Source organism: Nycticebus coucang, chromosome 9 (assembly GCF_027406575.1).
Source record: "Nycticebus coucang isolate mNycCou1 chromosome 9, mNycCou1.pri, whole genome shotgun sequence".
Classification (NCBI taxonomy): domain Eukaryota; kingdom Metazoa; phylum Chordata; class Mammalia; order Primates; family Lorisidae; genus Nycticebus; species Nycticebus coucang.
This window is the reverse complement of record NC_069788.1, coordinates 61,118,793-61,139,276: the sequence shown is the minus strand read 5'-3', so window position 1 is coordinate 61,139,276 and position 20,484 is coordinate 61,118,793. Positions and strand designations below refer to the sequence as shown.

Below are 20,484 nucleotides of genomic sequence, written 5' to 3'. Positions count from 1 at the left end.
TTTTGTTAAACATCCATTGTTGATTTTGCCCAAAGTAAAAAACTAAAGGGCTGTTTTTCACTGGGTGGTGATGAAGCCTCAGGCTTTTGTGATGGTGGCTGGGAGGCTGCTGAGGAGGGGAGGGTCAGGGGTCCTCCTGTATCTCCCACTACTGAGCTGGCACTAGGCCACCTTAATCTCTTTTCTACAGTGGGTGCTTGCCTGAGATTTTTGTTTTTGTAGAATTTTATTGCTTGAAAAATGTTGGATAGTCATCACTTTAGGGAATTGGTGCTACTGTACACATAAAAATAAAGCACTTCTTTTTGAAGTTTCATTTTGGATTGTTCACATCTCAAAGAGATGAAATATGTGACTTCTTTCCTCTATCTCACTGAATCACAAGTTCTGAATGTTGGAATGCTTGGAAATCTTTTTTAGGACAAAATGCATCTCTGCTATGTGAAAGGTTTTTATGTCATAAAAATACTTTTTTATATAAAATATATTTTATCTTTATACTTTTTATAACTTTAATTTCATAGCCTATAGGCATATAACACACAAACTAAGGAGTAAATGGTTATGCATATGGCAAAAGATAAGATGATGTTTCAGATGGCCTTGGTTCATATAGTTTCTAGTTCTGCCTTACAAAGACAACTATTTCTAAGGGATATCTGATTATTGATGTCCAATTATGGATAAAATTGAGAGTATTATTAGAGGTATCCAATTATGTCTTTGTTTTTCCAGAGTATCCAATTAATTTCTAAGAGGTATGTGATTATGCTTTTGTTTTTCAACAGCATGTTAAAAATGTGACCTGCTTAATGTCTCCTTCATTACGATATAGGGTAAATCTGTGAGAAATATTTACGTTTTTCTCAGAGAGTATCTAGATCCTGCTAGGTTAAAACAGAAGGATCAACGATTCACATCAGCTTCCTCTGAAGGGCTCTTAAGGGTAATTGAAGATTGTGTGGGATGATTCTGGACTGTGCCATTTTCCATCTTTCCTGCTGAGGAAGTATTTACTGACTACATTTCTTCTCATTTCAATTGAGATTTCTCTTTTTGAGGGAAAGATAATTTAGAATGGCTTGTAGGAGCAGTGTTGAGAAAATAGAGATGAGAAGATTGCAGGTGGGTGAAGCTGGTGGGACTGCGTGCTATGAGCTGGGGAGTCTGGCAGAAACCAACTGGTGATAGCTGTCTGAGCATGAACTGAGAAGAGAGAAAAGGAAAAATTCTTTATTTTTACCTCTATGTTCACCCTAAAGAGAGTTTTTTTTAAAAAAACATCAAAATCTTGGATTTGCTATAAAGGCCCATTTGAACTGAATCTGCCCTTGGAAGCTTGCTCCTCAATAGGTAATGGAATAAGAACATTGTCTCAAACATTATTGGGCTTTTGCCAAGAAGGAGCACATTTTTCATATGGAAACTAATTATTGGTTAGTGTCCTATGTAATTTATTTTGAATCACATCTTCTGCTACTCAAGGAGTAGATAAGAAGCTGTAAACACTTTAGATTACTAGAGTTAGTAACTGTTGACTCTTTCAGGTATGACATTAAGAAACATCTTTTTTTTTTTGAGACAGAGAGTCTCACTTTGTTGCCCTGGGTAGAGTGCTACGGCATCGTAGCTCACAGCAACTTCAAACTCTTGGGCTCAAGTGATGATCCTCTTTCCTCAGCCTCCCCAGTAGCTGGGACTACAGGTACCTGCCACAACGCCCGTCTTTTTTTAGAGATGGGGGTGGGGGTGTCTCACTTTTGCTCAGGCTGGTCTTGAACTCCAGGTCTCAAGCAATCCTCCTGCCATGGCCTCTTACAGGTGTGTGTCACTACACCCAGCCTGACATTAAGAAACTTAATGTGCACAAATTGAGAAGCAAAGATCTCATTGATTTTTTTTTCTTTTTTTCTTTTCCATCTAATCCAGTTTGTTGTTTCCTCCATTGTTTTACTATTTGTATACCTGTATGTATATTGAGACTTAGGCCACTGTGGGTCTAGATAGCAAATGTAAAGTAATTTCTTTTGTCTAAAAAGAAGAGAGTCTGGTTCTTGTTGCGGGAGGGGTATTTGTAGTTATTTCTATGGCAGAATTTATTAGAATTGGCCAAATTTCTTAATAATTTAAGAACTTTAAGATTTTGCTATTATTTGATCAGAGCATGACATTTCTTTCTCTTTTTTCTTTTCTTTTTTTTTTTTTGAGACAGAGTCTCACTTTATTGCCCTTGGTAGAGTGCTGTGGTGTCACAGCTCACAGCAACCTCCAACTCCTGGGCTTAGGCCATTCTGTTGCCTCAGCCTCCCGAGTAGCTGGGACTACAGGCACCCCCCACAACGCGTGTCTGGTTATTTTTAGATATGAGATCTTGCTTTTACTCAAGCTGGTCTCGATCTCCTGAGCTCAAGCAATCCACTTGCCTCGACCTCCCAGAGTGGTAGGATTATAGGCATGAGCCACCATACTCAGTCCTGAAATTTCTTGATGTGATATAAAATATGAATACGGAGGAAGATTTTTTTTTTTTTTTTTTTGTAGAGACAGAGTCTCACTGTACTGCCCTCGGGTAGAGTGCCATGGCGTCACACGGCTCACAGCAACCTCTAACTCTTGGGCTTACGCGATTCTCTTGCCTCAGCCTCCCAAGCAGCTGGGACTACAGGCGCCCGCCACAATGCCCCGCTATTTTTTGTTGCAGTTTGGCCGGGGCTGGGTTTGAACCCGCCACCCTCGGCATATGGGTCGGCGCCCTACTCAATGAGCCACAGGCGCCGCCCAGGAAGATCATTTTTACAATTATTTCACTTCTTTTAAATATAAAGATTCTGAATAAAAATAATCTAACAAAAGGACTTGGTTGTAATTTTTATATTTCAGTATAAAGCTATCTTTTCTTATGTCATGCCTCGTGCATTGTACTTCAGTGACCTTAAAGATAGCTGTAGTCACGGACCTCAACTCTCATTCTTCTTTGTCCTTTTTTCTTCTTCTGCTTCATCCCTCCCAGAACATCCATGCATAAGGCAGCTTTGGTGTGGTAGGTCAGGCACTCAGCTTGGCCTCAGAAGATGGATGTTTCTATTTGGTGCCATGTACAAGTTCTGGGAACGTTGGCCAATTACTTAACTTCTCAGTACCTCAGTTTAATATATAGTATGAAGAAAATCATTATGGTTGTGAAAGTTTATATGAAATAATATATGTGAAGGAATGCAATGCTGACATCCTACTTAAAAAATTATTGGGGAGAAATTTTATATATAATATATATAATTTACTATTTCAGTCATGTTAGGTGTACAGTTCAGTGATGTTAAGTATAGTCACTGTGTTGTGTATGCTTACCACTATTTTTCATTATCCCAAGGAGAGACTTTATACCCATTATATACTAATTCATCATTTTCCCTTCCCACCAGCCCCTGAGAACTTCTACTCTACTTTTTGTCTCCACGAATTTGACTATTCTAGGTACCACTTACAAGGGCAAATCACATGATATTTGCTATATTTTTGTCTGGCTTTTTTCGCTTAGCATAATGTCTTCAAGGTTCATGCATATTATACCATGTATCAGAATTTCACTGTTTTTCATTTCATGTGTGTATATATCACATTTTGCTCATTCTTGATGGCACTTGCGTTGCTTCCACTTTTTGGCTAATGTGAATAATGCTGCTGTGGGTTTGGTTGTACAAATATCTCTTTGATAGCCTGCCTGCAATTGTTTTTGGTAAATACACAGAAGAGGAATTGCTGGATCGTATGGTGATTCTTTGTTTAACTTTTTGAGAGACACTCTATTTCTAAGTCTTTTTGAATCTGTTGAATTTGGCATTGTACAATAGAATACCTAAATGAAGTGCTTGTTCATAGTAGTGGTTTCTTCCCACTCCTGCTTTATTAAGGTATAATTGATAAATAACAATTGCATATACTTGTGGTATATAATGTGATGCGTCTCTACATTGTAAAAAGATGAAATCAAGCTAATTAACATATAATCACTTTTTTGTGGTGAGAATATTCAAAATCTACTTTCAGCTATTTCCAAGTATACACTTCATAATATTATTACTAACCCTAGTCCCCATGCTTCACAAGAGATTCCCAGAACTTACTGGAACTTACTTATCTTGTCTAACTGAAACTTTTTACCTTCGACCAACATCTCTACATTCCTACCCCCCCTTCATAGTGGTCTTCTAATTTCTATAGCTCATGTGATATCTAGCAAGACAGTGAGGTCAGCTTGAAAACAGGATGTCAGGAACACCTTGCCAAGGTAACAGGCTCTCTAGCTCATGATTCTCAGAAATACATTAGGTGGATGTTTAGAGACCACCAAGGTTGAGGGTTTTCTCTGCTGGTGCCCACGTGTGTTGGTTAAAGAATAGATCAATGGACGTAACATTCTCTGCTTTGGATTTTTCTGGTCTTTCTATAGGGTCCAAGGAGACTGAAGAAGGCAGAAGACAGGCTGATGGGCTCAGTTGGTAGGCTCCCCTGTCTCACCATGACTGCTGAAAATCCCATGTCTGGAGACCTGGCTTTGGCCCCACTTGTCACTTGCAAACTCTGCCTGTGTGAACAGTCTCTGGATAAGATGACCACACTCCAGGAATGCCGGTGCATGTTTTGCACAGCTGTAAGTTTTCTTTAATGCTTTCATTATGAGAAAATCCAAAAAGAAATGTTATAAAAGTATGAGATACATGTCTATGGCATACTGAGAAGCCAGAGTTTGGCACGATGCGATCTTGCTTTGGAAAGCAATCCGCATTGGGTTCTGTCTCCAAATACTATCTTGAATGGTAAGTCCGATGTTTACTTGTTGTAAGTATCATGTACATTCGAAATGTCATTATTGATTGAATAAATAGTCTTTCTGTTCTTACGTTTCTAGTTAAGGAACAAAATAGAAAAATTTTTGAATACTTTAGTTAAGTATCATCTGTAAGAAGCTCATCCAGTATTTTAAATTATGGAGAAATCAGGTAGTAGTTTACTTTACTGAATCTTCGTAGATCATCATCATGTGGTCATTGTGATCTGCAGGAATCTGCTTGTCTCTTAGTGTGACACTGATATCAATGCTTGTGACCCTTCCTTGAAGGTTGGCTGGTTAAGGTATAAGGATAAGAAACAGACTGATGAGCTCCTACAGGATTCAAAGATGACAAAGAACAATATTGTTTGTTAATTGATCAGCATTATAGAGCAGCTGCTATGTCCTAGGAGCTGTTGTAGGCACCAGGATTTATCAGTTAAAGAAACAAAACCCAGTTAAGGTTCTTGTTCTTACGACCTTAGATTTTTATCAAAGGAAATTATACAGGCATGCAGGGCTGACCAGATGCTGCAGTTTTAAGAAGGGGGTCAGGAGCAGGCCTCACTGCAGAGTAATATTTGTGCTGCGTCTTCTTCCTCATCTTCTCTGTGTGCTGCTTTATAAGAAGTGAGGAAACAGCTTTGTCATCTCAAAGCAACTTCAATTTTCTTTGGTCTGGCTTTGTTTCTGAAGGCCATCCTTCAAAAATGATTATTTCTCTGACATTCTAACACATGTTTCAGACCCTTGCTAATCCTTGAAACAAATGAGTCAAAGCAACATTTGCTGAAAACCGGGGTGGAAATTTTCCCCTGAGGGTTTCTGATATTTAAAGCAGAGCATGGAATTCAGTTTTTGCTGTGAGATTTAAAGTGCAGAATTCAAGTTTGTGCGTCAGTGTTGGGTGAAGAATACCTAAGTAAAGGTTGTGTTTCATATGTGTATTCACTTGTCATATCATTGTTTGAAGGCATTCTAGTTCCTAATTAAAAACAGCACAATTGCTGCTTATTTCTCTATCAGCAATTTGGGAGGAGGAGTTAGTATAATTAGATTATTCTGGCATTTAGATTCATATTTTTACATTGGTAGGGAGTGCTCAAAAGCAGAAAAGTCAAATGGCTTGACACTTTTGGTATCCTTCCAATTTTGAAACTTTTTGTACCTATAAATATTAATCTTCTCTGGTGTCTTATTACCCCATTACCTATGGTTTGCCAAAAGAACCTCGGTAGTTGACCACTTCCCTGCACTGATCACTTCCTAAGTCCACCTCCTTTTCATAGACTGGACATGTACCACATGTATGGATCAGTACAGTAGGCTTAGTTTCTTATGTTGACCACCTCTGTATGTTGACCAGTTTGTTACAGTCCCGTGGGTGGGGACAGAGGTTCTACTGTAATAAGTTGTATATGATTACATTAATGTCTGTAAATTTGCAATTAGAATCAGATTTACTTGAAATACTATAACTCTCTTTTGGTTAGAGATTTATTTCTTCTTTTTTTAAAAAAAATTTTAAAAAGGTGTCTAATATTCTCAGGCATTAATTTGCATTCAAATTAAAGATATCAAATATGTTTTGCATTTTTAAGACTGACAAGAAATTTGTAACCTTTTTTTGATATGCCATATAGTACTACTTTCCCACTTTTAAATAGGATTGGATGACATCTCCCAGTTATTGGCTGGGAAAGATTTTTGTGCCTACCATACATTTAAGATAGTCTTAGGTTGGGCAGAGTGCCTCTTGCCTATAATCCCAGCATATTGGTAAGCTAAAGTAGCCAGAAGTTGAGACTAGCCTGGGCAATATAGCAAGAATGGCATCTCTATAAAAATAAAAATAAATTAACCAAGTGTGGTGGCATGCGCCTGTGGTCCCAACTATTCAGGAAACTGAGGCAGGAGGATCACCTGAGCATAGGTATTTGAGGTTGCAGTAGACTATGATCATACTACTACACTCTAGCCTGGGTGACAGAGCAAGATCCTGTCTCAAAAAAAAAAAAATGGATTTTACTGGTTTTACTAAGAATGCCACCCCACCTTGTCCCTGGGGAGTGTCCAAATATAATGGTCTTTCTCCACTAAATTTGGTGTTATACTGGTGTATTTTCCATAGATTTAATAAAGCTTTAAAAACATTCTTTTTTCTGTTTTCTCTGAGAGGTATCCCTGACCATTTTGCTGTGAGCTTAAATTCATTTTGTTTCTGAGATCACTGTGCTCCATTTCCAGCTCTACTCTAATTGAGCTGTGTAATTGAATAGTCTCTTCGGGCCTCTGATTCTCATGTGTAAAATGACCCTTCACAGTGTTCCAGATATGGGTGCCATCTAATCTGGGAGTGCAGAATGGACAGATGTGGGAAGTTGACTTGATCATTGAGTGTTGACCGTCCATTCTCTGTCTTCAGACAGACCTACCCTTTACATTGATTCCCACCCCCACCTGCCCCAAGTGTGTTCTATGGGCCACCAGCTCTATGAACCGAGAGGGTCCTTGAATAAAGTGTTCCATAGTCAAATTAGCTTGAAAACTGCTATGTTCTCTGTTCCTTTCTTGGAGGAATGTAATGCACATTTGCATCTTACAGGCTCTGTGAAATCTGTGGTTAAAAGGAAAGCAGGGGGGACCTCATTTAACTTTGGATGATCATGCCACCTTTTAATGTGAAACAAATATTAACTTGCCTACAACTGGTGTTCTGCAGAACACTGCTTTAAATTATTTCATGTAGGTAATTCTTGATTTAAATGACATCCAGAGAAAGGAACGTAATAGACATTGCTTCAAACTAACCATCAGTATTATCTAGTTTCTTGTTAAAGGGTGTTCTCTCTGTGAGGATGGTTTCTATAGGCTATTTGTTCAGTTTCAATCTATAGAAGAAAATATAAAGCAAGGGAAGCTGCATATATAAGACAAAAAATGGGCGTAGCTGTCACTAGCATGACAGAAGACTTAGATGATTAGGTGTATTACTGAGTCAAAGAAATTGATATGTTGGGATTACAGGGAGAGGGATGTGCCAGAATTACTTGTTCTATTCTGAAGGTTAAATATCTCAGGGATGTTAGTCTGCTACTGATATGCAAAGAGTATCTATCTGTCTCTCTTTTTTTGCCTATAGATTTAAACAACCCAAGTATGAAAATTAAAATTTTCCTTTTCTGGCTTTTGCAATGCTCTCTTTCAGATAGTGCCACACAATGTTAATTAAAGTGAAAGAAAAAAATTCACCAAAGGCAGTTATCGATGTAGAAATTCATAGGTTTGATCCCTGTGGACAATATTTGCCTCTGATTTTTTTTGAAAATGATTTCTGTCAGCCATGAATTAAGGAATAATAAAAACACAGTTGTTGCTTGTTTTTATAACCTAGATAATTTCACCTGAAAAGAATTGGTATGTTGGGCGTGGCCTATTTACCTTCCAGATTAAAGACAGGATGTGCTGAGCAAAAAGAAAATAAAGTCCAGCCATATTTTTGCCATTTTTCCATTACATTCTGTTGGCTCTAGGTAGTTAGAACTCCTTTAACTATTCATTTCTCTGAGCCAAATGGATTTTCCAATGTTTGAAAAGTAAGAGGAAATATAAAACTTTTTAGACCAAGCCCTTCTTTCCCTTGAGGCCTGTTGGGTGACCTTTAAGAAAAACCCACAGATGGCTTAGGAGACTGTCTTAGTCTATTTTGTGTTGCTTTAACAGAATACCTGAGACTGGGTAATTTATAAAGAAAAGAGGTTTATTTAGCTCATGGTTCTGCAGGCAGGGAAGTCTGAGAAGCATAGTGCGGCTGTCTGGTGAGGCCCACATGTTAGGTTGAAACATGGTCCAGAGAAGGGCCAAGGGGAAGCAGACACATGGAAAGAGACCAAACTGCAGGGGCTTCTGGTCTATATAACAACACACTCTGATGGGAACGAATCCAGTCCTGCAAGAATTAATAACCCAGAGTGAGATGTCACTTGCTATCATGAGAATGGCTCCAAGCAATTCACGAGGTATCCACCCCATGACCCAGACACCTTCTGTTAGACCCCATCTCCCCACACCACCATATTGGGGATCAGATTTAAACATGAGTTTTAATGGGGACAGACAAAGCATGTCCAAATCCTAGCAGAAACATTTACAATTTGGGAATATTGCATCACCAATGTGTGCATACGTGTACATGTGCACACACACAGGTTGGTAACTTACAAATGAAGCAGAGGACCTGGAGTAGTTCTCTCCTGAGTTCTGACATCTGCATGAGGAGAAAGGAATGCCCTTTGCCCTTCCCACCTCCACTTCTCCCCTGTGGCATGGTATAGTTGTTAAGAGTGCAGACAATGGAGGCAGGAAGACCCAGACTCAAGTTCAGGTTTTGCCATTTAATGGTGTATGAATTTGGGCGAGTTCTTTGACTTCTCTAAACCTTGGTTTCCTCTCCTGTAAGAGAGAGAGAGAGGGAGGGGTTGATAATAGCTATCTTAGAGTATTTTAGGAGGCATTGAATAAGAATTCTACTAAAGCATCTAGGACGGTGCCAACCCCATAGTAAGTTTGTATTGTCAGTATTCCTTTTTTTCCTAAGTTCCAACTGAACTATTCTATTTTTCAAAAATGTTTTAGAGAAAGGAAGTCCTATAAAGATACCCCAGGCTTCCTCAGCAGTCTTTTATAGAACAGGAATTATACAAATGATTTCAACCTCACTTCTATTCTGAGACACCTGGAGACGAGCAGTTAGGATAGAGACAGAAAATTCTCTGTTGGATATGTTAAAAGTGTGGCTTACAGGTGGATGTTTAAACTGAAGATCTAGAGTGGGATTCACGGGGTAGGGGGGAACAATACAACTTTGGGAATAAGGAGCTAAGTGCATTTCTGGTAGGTGTAGAAGATTCAGAGGAAAGGGCGTTACAAACTACCATTTATTTAAGAGCTGCTTACTTTCAAGAAGAATGTAATAGTATACTTACTTGTTGGTTTGATATAGTAGTCTAGTATAATAATTCAAAATACCTTTTCTGAAGAACTCTCTAGAGCTTCAAAGAATAATGAGGTATCTTACTCCAGGTCAATATCACAGAACAATTTTCTGTCCCTTCTTCTGGTCACGATACCTGCAACTTTTCTTCAGGCTTTTAAATTCTCTGGCACTCCAGATTTTTGTGTCTTCTGTAACTGTTAGGTGGACAGAAGTGAATCCTATCGTTTGATAAAAGTAAATTCAAAGCACTCTGTTGTTCTGTTAGTTTCTGGTACTAAAATATACTTGCTTGTAAGGTTGTTTTTATGTAACATTAGTATACCTGCTGATGACTTTGTATTTATCAGTCAAGTCTCTGGTTTAAAAAATACCTCTTCGATACTATATTTTTCCACTTACAACTGCGTTGGTGCAGAGTCAGATGGCATCTGCAGAATAAGAGCAAATAGTAACAACATGAGAAATGGATTAGAGATGACTCAAGGAAGAGCTGGCTTCCTAGACCTATGATCTCATCCATGCCTAATGCTCACCGCTTACTTATTCAAGGAAAGTAGTAAACTGTGGCAAAAGAGGAAAGAACAGCAAAAGAAAGCCATGCTATTAAGGCCCTAATGTCTTTGTCATAGCATCATAGTCCCAGAATTGGAAGGGACCTTAGATCTATTAAAATAGTTCCCCCACCCTCTTAATGAATGAAGTCCTTTTCCTGGATGCCAGGCTGGTTTGGCATTTAAGAGAATAGGTCTTAAGTCTGGTAGCCCCAGCTTCATTTATTCAGCAAATATTTACTGTGTCTTGCACAGTTTTGATGGTTAGGACACAGTAGTGAATGATCAGATCAAGACCCGGTTTTCAAATAGCTCCATCTTTAGTGCTTGACACAGATGCTAACAAATAAATACAGAAGTCAGATGATGGCATGTGCTCTGGAAAAATGAAGTATGGTGAAGCAGCTAGGGAGGGCTGTGGGGAAGGGGATTTCTACTTCATATTAGATGGTCAGAGAAGTCCCACTGATAAGATATTATTTGAGCAGATACTTGAAGGTAATAGGGAACAAGCCATACAGATGTCTGGGAGAAGAGGGTTTTAGGCAGAGGCAAACAGTATGGAACTCTTAAACTGGGAGTGTTCTTGGTGTGTTTCGATATAGCAAGTTGGGCTGGAGAATGTGTGTGTGTGTGTGTGTGTGTGTGTGTATGTATGTATGTGAGTGTGATTCATGTAAGGGAAGTAGGAAGAGATAAAGGTGAAGTCCCATGATTTGCATCTGCAAGCTGGAGTTTCAGGAGAACCAGCAGTGTCATTCCAGTCTGAGTCTAGGGACCTGAGAACCAAGAGAGCTAATGGTATGAGTCTCAGTCTCATGGCAGGAGAGACTCCGTGTCCCAGCTCAAGCAGTCAGGTAGAGAGAGTATATTCTCCTTTCCTCCATCTTTTTGTTCTATTTAGGCCCTTAATGGATTTGATGATGCTCATCTACAATGGGGAGGACTGTCTGCTTTTACTCAATCTGCTGGTTTAAATGACAGCCTCATTCAGGAGCATCCTCAAAAACACACCCAGACATGATGTTTAACCAAATATCTGGGTACCCTGTGGCCCAAATTAACACATAAAATTAACCATTACAATCACACTTGCTACTTCATAGAGAAAAAACTACAGGAGCAGGGTAAAAGCAAGACTAGTCAGAAGGCAAACATAATAGCCCAGGTCAGAAATGATAGTGGTTTGGAGCAGTAGGTTGTAGCTGTTAATGTCTTTGGGTAGTCTAAGTCTTCATTTTCTTTCATATGATATAGGGATAATAATCATTACGTAAGATTATAGAGAATTTTATAGTACGTAATCTAGATAGAGCACTTAGTATAATACTTGGAATATAGCTGGCAGTTTTTGCTCTACTCTTTTTAGTGTGTTCATCTAGTTTTTGACTGAAAACCTCCAAGATTGGGACATACTGTAACACTGGATATTTAATTATTAGAAATTCTAAATCTAAACTATCTTCTACATTGATTTGAAACTATGAATGCTGGTTCTGCTCTCCAAAACAAAATTCACTGGAATCTAATGTTCCTGTTAGTGTTGACATTTGATTCTGTTTACTGAGTTTCTATTATTTGCATGAAGGGCAAAGATTAGATTACTTGTTAAAAATTCTCCTACAGTGCTCAGTCCAATATGAGATGTAGTGACCTATCTGGGGCAATCTTGAAAATTAGATCTAGCTCTCATTTAATTTCTGTCACTAACCATATGATTGATCAAATCATTCATCTATATTTCCCTCGTGTCAAATGATAGCTTGGATTGGGATCTTTCTAAACAATTCATGAGATTTTTTTTTCTTCATAGTTCTCTCTACTTTAAACTGGTACTCCTTAATTACGTTAGCCAACTGAATCATTCTCCTATGGGAGGTTTCAGTTTGCTAAGGGAGATATATACTTACTACTTACTCTTTTAATATGCATTTATCGTCCATATTTAGATCCTATAGTTAAGAGAGCAGGGCTAGGTGTGGTAGCTTACATCTGTAATCCTAGCACTCTGAGGTGCTGAGGCAGGAGGATCACTTGAATTCAGGAGTTTGAGCCCAGGCTGAGCAAGAGCAAGACCCCATCTATACAAAAAATAGAAAAATTAGCTGAGCGTGATGGTAGGTGCCTGTAGTCTTTGGGAGGCTGAGGCAGGAGGATTGTTTGAGCCCAGGATTTAAGGTTACAGTGAACTGTGATGATGCCACTGCACTTCAGCTTGGGTGACAGAATGAGACCCTGTCTCCAAAAAAAAAAAAAAAAATCCATTAGATAAAAAAAATTAAAATTAAAAAAAAATTGAGCAAGATTTTATTCCATTTGCAATGGAAACACAAATGGAGTAGACACTGTGGCATTTGTTTAGAGCCCTCTTTGGGGTAGTGTTCCCATCCCATCTTCCCTTTCCCAGGGACTGGCCTACTGGCCAGTGACTGATTATTGCAGGAATATAAAGGTCTTTCCCTCTTAGCTTAATAAGGGGCAGCTTTTAAGGGTCATTCCTACTTCCAAAGCACCTTGCTGGGTTGTAGGACTAGTTCAGACCCTGGGCGCAGCTGTACCTTGGGTTAGGATCTCCTTCTCTGCCCAGTTCTACGACCTCACTTCCTTACAGGCATGACTTTGGTGAGAGTACATCCCTAAAATCTTCTAAATGGAATTCTTCATCTCAGAATCTATTTCTAGGGAACATAGTTCAGGACATAGATCCTTGAATTGCTATTATTCTTCTCAGAAAGCCCCTAGCTATGTAGTCCAGAAAAATGTTTCCTTTTCCCCCAAAAATAAGCATCTTATGATTTTTATAGTCTTTCTTTCCTCCCTTTGCCTATAGTTTAACTAATAAAGTATAGGGGAAAACACTTAAGTGTGTCATCGTTCTGCTTTATTAGTATATTTACACAGTTCTATAGAAATTGAAAAATTCTCCTTTTTTTCTGGTACATCTCTTTATACTTTACCTTCTTGGAATGGGTAGATTAACAAACCATACTTGATTCTCTCCCATCCTTGGGTTGCCATAATTCTTTGGAAACAAACTTTGCTTGTACAATATTCTTGACATCAATCATAGATTTGACAAATATTTCAAGCTTTTCTATGTTCTCTGAGGAAATCATATGGCCTTAGGGTGGGAGGTGGTTTGCTATAATATAAAACAAGATTTTATTTCTTTTTTATAAAGTTATAAAAACATGATAGTTTGGTAATCTGTGCTTGTATGTTGTGTAGACCTTCTTTTAAAAGCATGACTTTGCCAAAGTTTAGTTCTTCAAACTGCATTTCAGAATGCGATGGGCTGACTAAACTTGTAAACCATGACCAGTGAGCATACAAAAGTGGCCTAATCATGAGAGAACTTTCTGCTATCGCCAGGAAGTTATAAAAGTTTATTTGTTTGAAGTTTTGCTCTTATTCTAGCTTCCTCTAAGTCTGTTCCCATCTTCATGTAGATTCTACTTCCCCATTTGGTACTACTGCGTACCAGGCTCTGTAATAATTGTGGAGCAAATGGCAGTCACCACGCAGAACTGATTCGGCTCTCATGTGGGCAGCAGAGCCTCTGATAAAGGAAGTACAGGGAGCATATGGAAACCCACGCAGCTAGACCCAGGGACAGCAGGAAGGCTTCCTGAGGGCTGAGACTGAAAGATGATTTGGAATTGCCAGATGCACGTGTTGGCAGGCTGTGAGTGAGACGAGGGCTCCTAATGGGAAGCCTTGTACGCCAGGTTTAAATTGCTTTATGGAGACACTGGAAGGCTTTGTGGAGGTGAGGGAGGGGGAAGGGCTATGGTATAGGGTAGAGAATGGACCAAAAGTGGGCAAGACAGGAGTGGTATGAAGGAAGTGAGATGGGTTGGGGAGAGTTTGGACAACACCCTCATCAACTTAGGCTATACAAGTTGTGGTTGACTGTAATTTTGATGTCTGGAGCATTTAAATTATGTCCTGCGAATTCCTCCTTTTTGATATCCATTTGGGATACTGTTAGATTTGCAGAATGCCACTACCATTATTAAGGATGTGTGTGCTCTTACTTGAATCCTAGTCCTTTGTGCTGATGTTCAAGTTCTTCTGCTAATCATCACAGAGCACCTATCCAGGTCCCCTTCTGTTACCTTTGAATATGAGCTAAATAAAGCATACTTCCTCATCTCCTTCTTCCTAGAATACTTCTTTTCCCTTTCTTTCTTGCACTCCAACAGCTTGATGCCTAGTGATGTTTCATTGCCTGATCAAGGCACACCTCCTTTCATTATTTAACCAATACTTATTTTGACAAGCAGCATGCTAGGTCACAGGGGATTGATTGATTTATTTATTATTATTTTTTTTTGGTTTTTGGCCGGGGCTAGGTTTGAACCCGCCACCTCCGGCATATGGGACTGGCGCCCTACTCCTTGAGCCACAGGCACCACCTGATTTATTTATTTATTTTATTTTATTTATTTATTTTTTTGCACTCAAAGTACTTTTATTGTTGGGGATTCATTGAGGGTACAATAAGCCAGGTTACACTGATTGCAATTTTTAGGCAAAGTCCCTCTTGCAGTCATGTCTTGCCCCCATAAAGTGTGACACACACCAACGCCCCACCCCCTTACCTCCATCCCTGTTTCTGCTTTTCCTCCCCCTCATAACCTTAATTGTCATTAATTGTCCTCATGTCAAAATTGAGTACATAGGATTCATGCTTCTCCATTCTTGTGATGCTTTACTAAGAATAATGTCTTCCACTTCCATCCAGGTTAATATGAAGTATGTAAAGTCTCCATTTTTTTAAATAGCTGAATACTATTCCATGGTATACATATACCACAGCTTGTTAATCCATTCCTGGGTTGGTGGGCATTTAGGCTGTTTCCACATTTTGGCGATTGTAAATCGAGCTGCAATAAACAGTCTAGTACAGGTGTCCTTATGATAAAAGGATTTTTTTTCCTTCTGGGTAGATGCCCAGTAATGGGATTGCAGGATCAAATGGGAGGTCTAGCTTGAGTGCTTTGAGGTTTCTCCATACTTCCTTCCAGAAAGGTTGTACTAGTTTGCAGTCCCACCAGCAGTGTAAAAGTGTTCCCTTCTCTCCACATCCACGCCAGCATCTGCAGTTTTGAGATTTTGTGATGTGGGCCATTCTCACTGGGGTTAGATAGTATCTCAGGGTGGTTTTGATTTGCATTTCTCTAATATATAGGGATGATGAACATTTTTTCATATGTTTGTTAGCCATTCGTCTCTCTTCTTTAGGGAAGGTTCTATTCATGTCTCTTGCCCATTGATATATGGGATTGTTGGCTTTTTTCATGTGGATTAATTTGAGTTCTCTATAGATCCTAGTTATCAAGCTTTTGTCTGATTGAAAATATGCAAATATCCTTTCCCATTGTGTAGGTTGTCTCTTTGCTTTCATTGTTGTCTCCTTAGCTGTACAGAAGCTTTTCAGTTTAATGAAGTCCCATTTGTTTATTTTTATTGTTGTTGCAATTGCCATGGCAGTCTTCTTCATGAAGTCTTTCCCCAGGCCAATATCTTCCAGTGTTTTTCCTATGCTTTCTTTGAGGATTTTTATTGTTTTATGCCCTAAATTTAAGTCCTTTATCCATCTTGAATCAATTTTTGTGAGTAGGGAAAGGTGTGGGTCCAGTTTCAGTCTTTTACATGTAGACATCCAGTTCTCCCAACACCATTTATTGAATAGGGAGTCTTTCCCCCAAGGTATGTTCTTGTTTGGTTTATCGAAGATTAGGTGGTTGTAAGATGTTAGTTTCATTTCTTGGTTTTCAATTCGATTCCAGGTGTCTATGTCTCTGTTTTTGTGCCAGTACCATGCTGTCTTGAGCACTATGGCTTTGTAGTACAGACTAAAATCTGGTATGCTGATGCCCCCAGCTTTATTTTTATTACTAAGAACTGCCTTAGCTATACGGGTTTTTTTCTGGTTCCATACAAAATGCAGAATCATTTTCTCCAAATCTTAAAAGTACGATGTTGGTGTTTTAATAGGAATGGCATTGAATAGGTAGATTGCTTTGGAAGGATAGACATTTTAACAATGTTGATTCTTCCCATCCATGAGCATGGTATGTTCTTCCATTTGTTAATATCCTCTGCTATTTCCTTTCTGAGGATTTCATAGTTTTCTTTACAGAGGTCCTTCACCTCCTTCGTTAGGTATATTCCTAGGTATTTCATTTTCTTTGAGACTATGGTGAAGGGAGTTGTGTCCTTAATTAGCTTCTCATCTTGACTGTTATTGGTGTACACAAAGGCTACTGACTTGTAGACATTGATTTTATATCCTGAAACATTACTGTATTTTTTGATAACTTCTAGGAGTCTTGTGGTTGAGTCTTTGGGGTTCTCTAAGTATAAGATCATGTCGTCAGCAAAGAGGGAGAGTTTGACCTCCTCTGCTCCCATGTGGATTCCCTTTATTTCCTTGTCTTGCCTAATTGTATTGGCTAGAACTTCCAGCACTACGTTGAATAGTAAAGGTGACAGAGGACAACCTTGTCTGGTTCCAGTTCTAAGAGGAAAAGCTTTCAGTTTTACTCCATTCAGTAAAATATTGGCTGTGGGTTTCTCATAGATAGCTTCAATCAGTTTTAGAAATGGGTCACAGGGGATTTATTAGTGAAAGATTCAAGCATGCTTTGTTCCTGTAGCATTGGCCACCCTAGTGTAAAATGGTCATTTCTTCTCTGAAAGCATCTAGCATTTAAATCTAATTAAATAGAATTCACACAGATATCTCTATTACCTTATCTTGTAGCTGTTTGACATAGATCCATTTTATCTTTCCACTTAGAGTCAAAGAAAGGCAATTAGGCATCATTGGTCATTATTGTTGTTACAATAATAACAGCTAGCATTTATTGAACACTTACTCAGTACAAGGCATTGTCCTAAGAGCTTTAACCCATTTTATCCATGTAATCACCCAAATTGGGCATTAAAATTATCCCTATTTTAAAGATTATGAAGTTGATAAACAGTAGTAACTTTTCCCCTACTATTGTGGACTACTTTTTTCTTATATTGTGGTTTCCAGATAGGCACCATATCTCTTGGGATCAGGGGTAGTAGTTTTTTGAATTGTACATCAGTGTTTGGAGGCCCAGTCAGCCACCCCAACTGTGCCATTACCAGATAGTGCCAGATACTGTGCCATTACCAGATAGCTATTAACTTCAGTTATTTCTACAAAGTTTACAGTAACTTAAGGGTTGGGATATGTTGGGTTTTAGTTCTTCTTTAACTCTTTGTAGAACTCAGATGCAAATGAAGGGCCCCCATCAGAAGAGTCTGCAGGAAAAACCCGCATGCCCACATGGCTGAGGGCTGAATTCTCTCTTTCCTTCAGATGCCAACACAGGATGGGCTTTCAGGTCTTAGACCTAGACTTCAGATAAATGCAGCATTTTTGATGACTAATTTTAGGTATAGTGATGGGGGTAGAGAATTTTATTGAAGTACAATAAAACCTCAGTTACCTCTTTCCCTTCCTCCTATTCCATTTTTCTTGCCTCTGTTTTTTTTTTATTTTTTTTTACTGCGTGGGATTCATTGAGGGTACAAAAAATTAGGTTACACTGATTGCGTTTGTTAGGTAAAGTCCCTCTTGTAATTTTATCCCACCCCCAAGAGGGGTGCCATACACCATGACCCTCCTCCCCTTCTCTCCCTTGCTTTTTTTAAAATTGAAAACTGGTTTTAAATTATAAATGTTTACATGTTGATTTTAAAACAAAGTAAAACAAAAACCTCAAAAGGTGCTGAGTGTGTGAACAGCTCACCTGTACCCCCATCCAGACCATAAACACATGTATGGAAATGTATTCATATGCACCACTTAAAAGAGAAATAGGCCATTTATCTATACATACTTTTCTTTAACTTGAGTTTTCCAAATTTAACTTAGTATATTGTTTACATGTTTCTGCATAGAAATATACAGACTTACCTTCCTTTTAAAGTCTTATATAGTGTTTTATAGTATGTGTGTATCAAAGTGTATTTAAGTAGGCCACTCCTAATAATAAATTTTAAGGTTGTTGCCATTTTTTGCTATTATAAATAAAAATTACTGTACTTATATAAATGTACACATATCTCTTACTTGGATCAATTTTTAGAGATAGAATTGCCTAATCAAAACATATGTACATTTTAAGTCAGTATGTGTTGCCAAAGTACCTTCCCAAACTTTCACACCAGTTTAGCAATCCCACCAATAGTGTAGGAAAACCCCTTCTTTTGACATTCGGGGTGTTTTTAAGCTTTTCACTTTTCCTAATTTGTTATGTGAAAAGAACATATCTCACTGTTTAATCCAGGCTTCCTCTTTTAAGGAGGAAGCAAGTTGTAGCAAATAAAGCTCATCTCATAAATCTGTCTTTAAAAAATGTATAATGCATTGAGTGCTAGTATAGTTTCAACTGATTTTATATCTTGGTATTCACAAAATAGGCCATATCTAGAAAAGTATATGACATATACCAGATATGAATGAATGAAAAAAGTGATGTTTACGGTGACAATTTTAAGACAGTGGGAAATGCTTTATCACACTAAAAAGTTTGTGTTTAGGGTTAATCTGTTACAAAGTAGGAAAAGGAAATTGAAAACATTTAGGCAAGCTTAAAAAAGGCTGTGAATTGACTAGAAAATTCAGTTAATTCCCAAATCCCATTTTCTGAACCTTTCAGTTCATCAAAGATTGATTGTGTAAGGCTTCTATTGTGGATTCCAGAGAGGCACCATACCTCTTGGGATCAGGTGAGACACAGTCAGTGCCTCTTTTCCATAGAAATAAAAAGCTCTGTGTTAACTGAAAGCCTGAATGATTTTGAATCATTTCCTTCCCCAGGAGGTCCTTTTGGTTTGACTCTTCTGGAAAGCATGTGTGAGTTATTTACCATTTGAACATGGGATGTTTATTCAATGTCTCTGAACCTCAGTTTATTCATCTGCAAAAAAGAAAAAAAAATCAAAGAAAGAAGAGTATTTACCATGTAACATGCAAGGGTACTCTGTTTTCCTTTTCATTCATTCTCACTCTCCAATTTTACAGAAAAAGAAACCAATGCAGAGGTAAGTGACTTGCCCAAGATCCATACTCAATTCCTGCATTGTAGCATTGTTTGCAGGAAATAAGAACAATGTCTGTGAAAATATGTAATGTACTGCCTAGTACATCGTATGTGCTCCCTAAGTTTTATTTGTTAGCATGACAGTTGGCAAAGGCCCATGTTTAGGTTTTTATGACCTTGCCTTTAATTTCTAAAACTTGATAATGGCCTATATGATGCAAAACTGACAACTGATTTTATATACATAAAGTTTAGTTGGTACAAAACAAATGCAGGGAATAACCAATTAAAAACAAATTTCAATGAGTTTTTCAGAAAACAGAGAGTATGTAGTCTGAATATAGTAATGGCCATGGCCTCGGATTAAAGGGATTGAACAATGTGCTATGAACTTTCAACTGTGTGACTTGGGGCAAGTTATTTGAGGAAACCAAGGCCAAGAGATTAAGAGGTCTGGTTTACACAACTGAAAGCTCCCAGGGCATTTCACGTATTTTCAGATGTTGAAACTGAAGTCAAGGTTCAAGCCCAGGCCTCTGCCTTAAAGACTAATGTATTCCCCTCAGTTCCACCCACACACACTGGGTCTGTGGATGTTACTGGTGTTCCCAAGAGGATCTCAGTCTGATTGTTTCCAAGTGATTCCTGTGTGCTGGGGGCGATCAGTGCATGGGTTACTCCAGAGCACAGAGCCTTTTCTGTAAATGGAAAGAAAATATTTTATAGCTGAAAGCTGAAACATCTGATTTTCTTAGGTAGTGTGTTAATTACAGTTTGTTTTAATCTGGAATCATGTCTAGTCTTAGAAAAACTTTACCTATAGCATTGATCACCTTTGGAGAGAACAAGTAGTGTTTCCAAGTTATAAAGATTCTGGTGTTTTCTCAAATGTTAGTTCTAGTAACATGGAAATAATTGTGATGTAGTGGGAAAACAAGGAGGTATGCAAGCATGTGGATTTACTAAGAGAAAGAAAGGGAAGACTGTCTTAGGTAGTTTAAATCACAACTCCTG

General features: G+C 38.4%; 1 protein-coding gene across 2 annotated transcripts in view; it reads left to right on the top strand.

Annotated features, from left to right (window-relative positions):
* RNF144B (ring finger protein 144B) overlaps positions 1 to 20,484 on the top strand; it is a 178,504-nt gene that overhangs the window by 100,270 nt on the left and 57,750 nt on the right. For both annotated transcript variants that reach the window (XM_053600919.1, XM_053600918.1), the window contains exon 2: positions 4,451 to 4,651. In XM_053600919.1, the coding sequence (XP_053456894.1) occupies positions 4,487 to 4,651 (165 nt within the window). In that variant the 5' untranslated portion in view covers positions 4,451 to 4,486. The remainder of the gene's footprint in view (positions 1 to 4,450; positions 4,652 to 20,484) is intronic.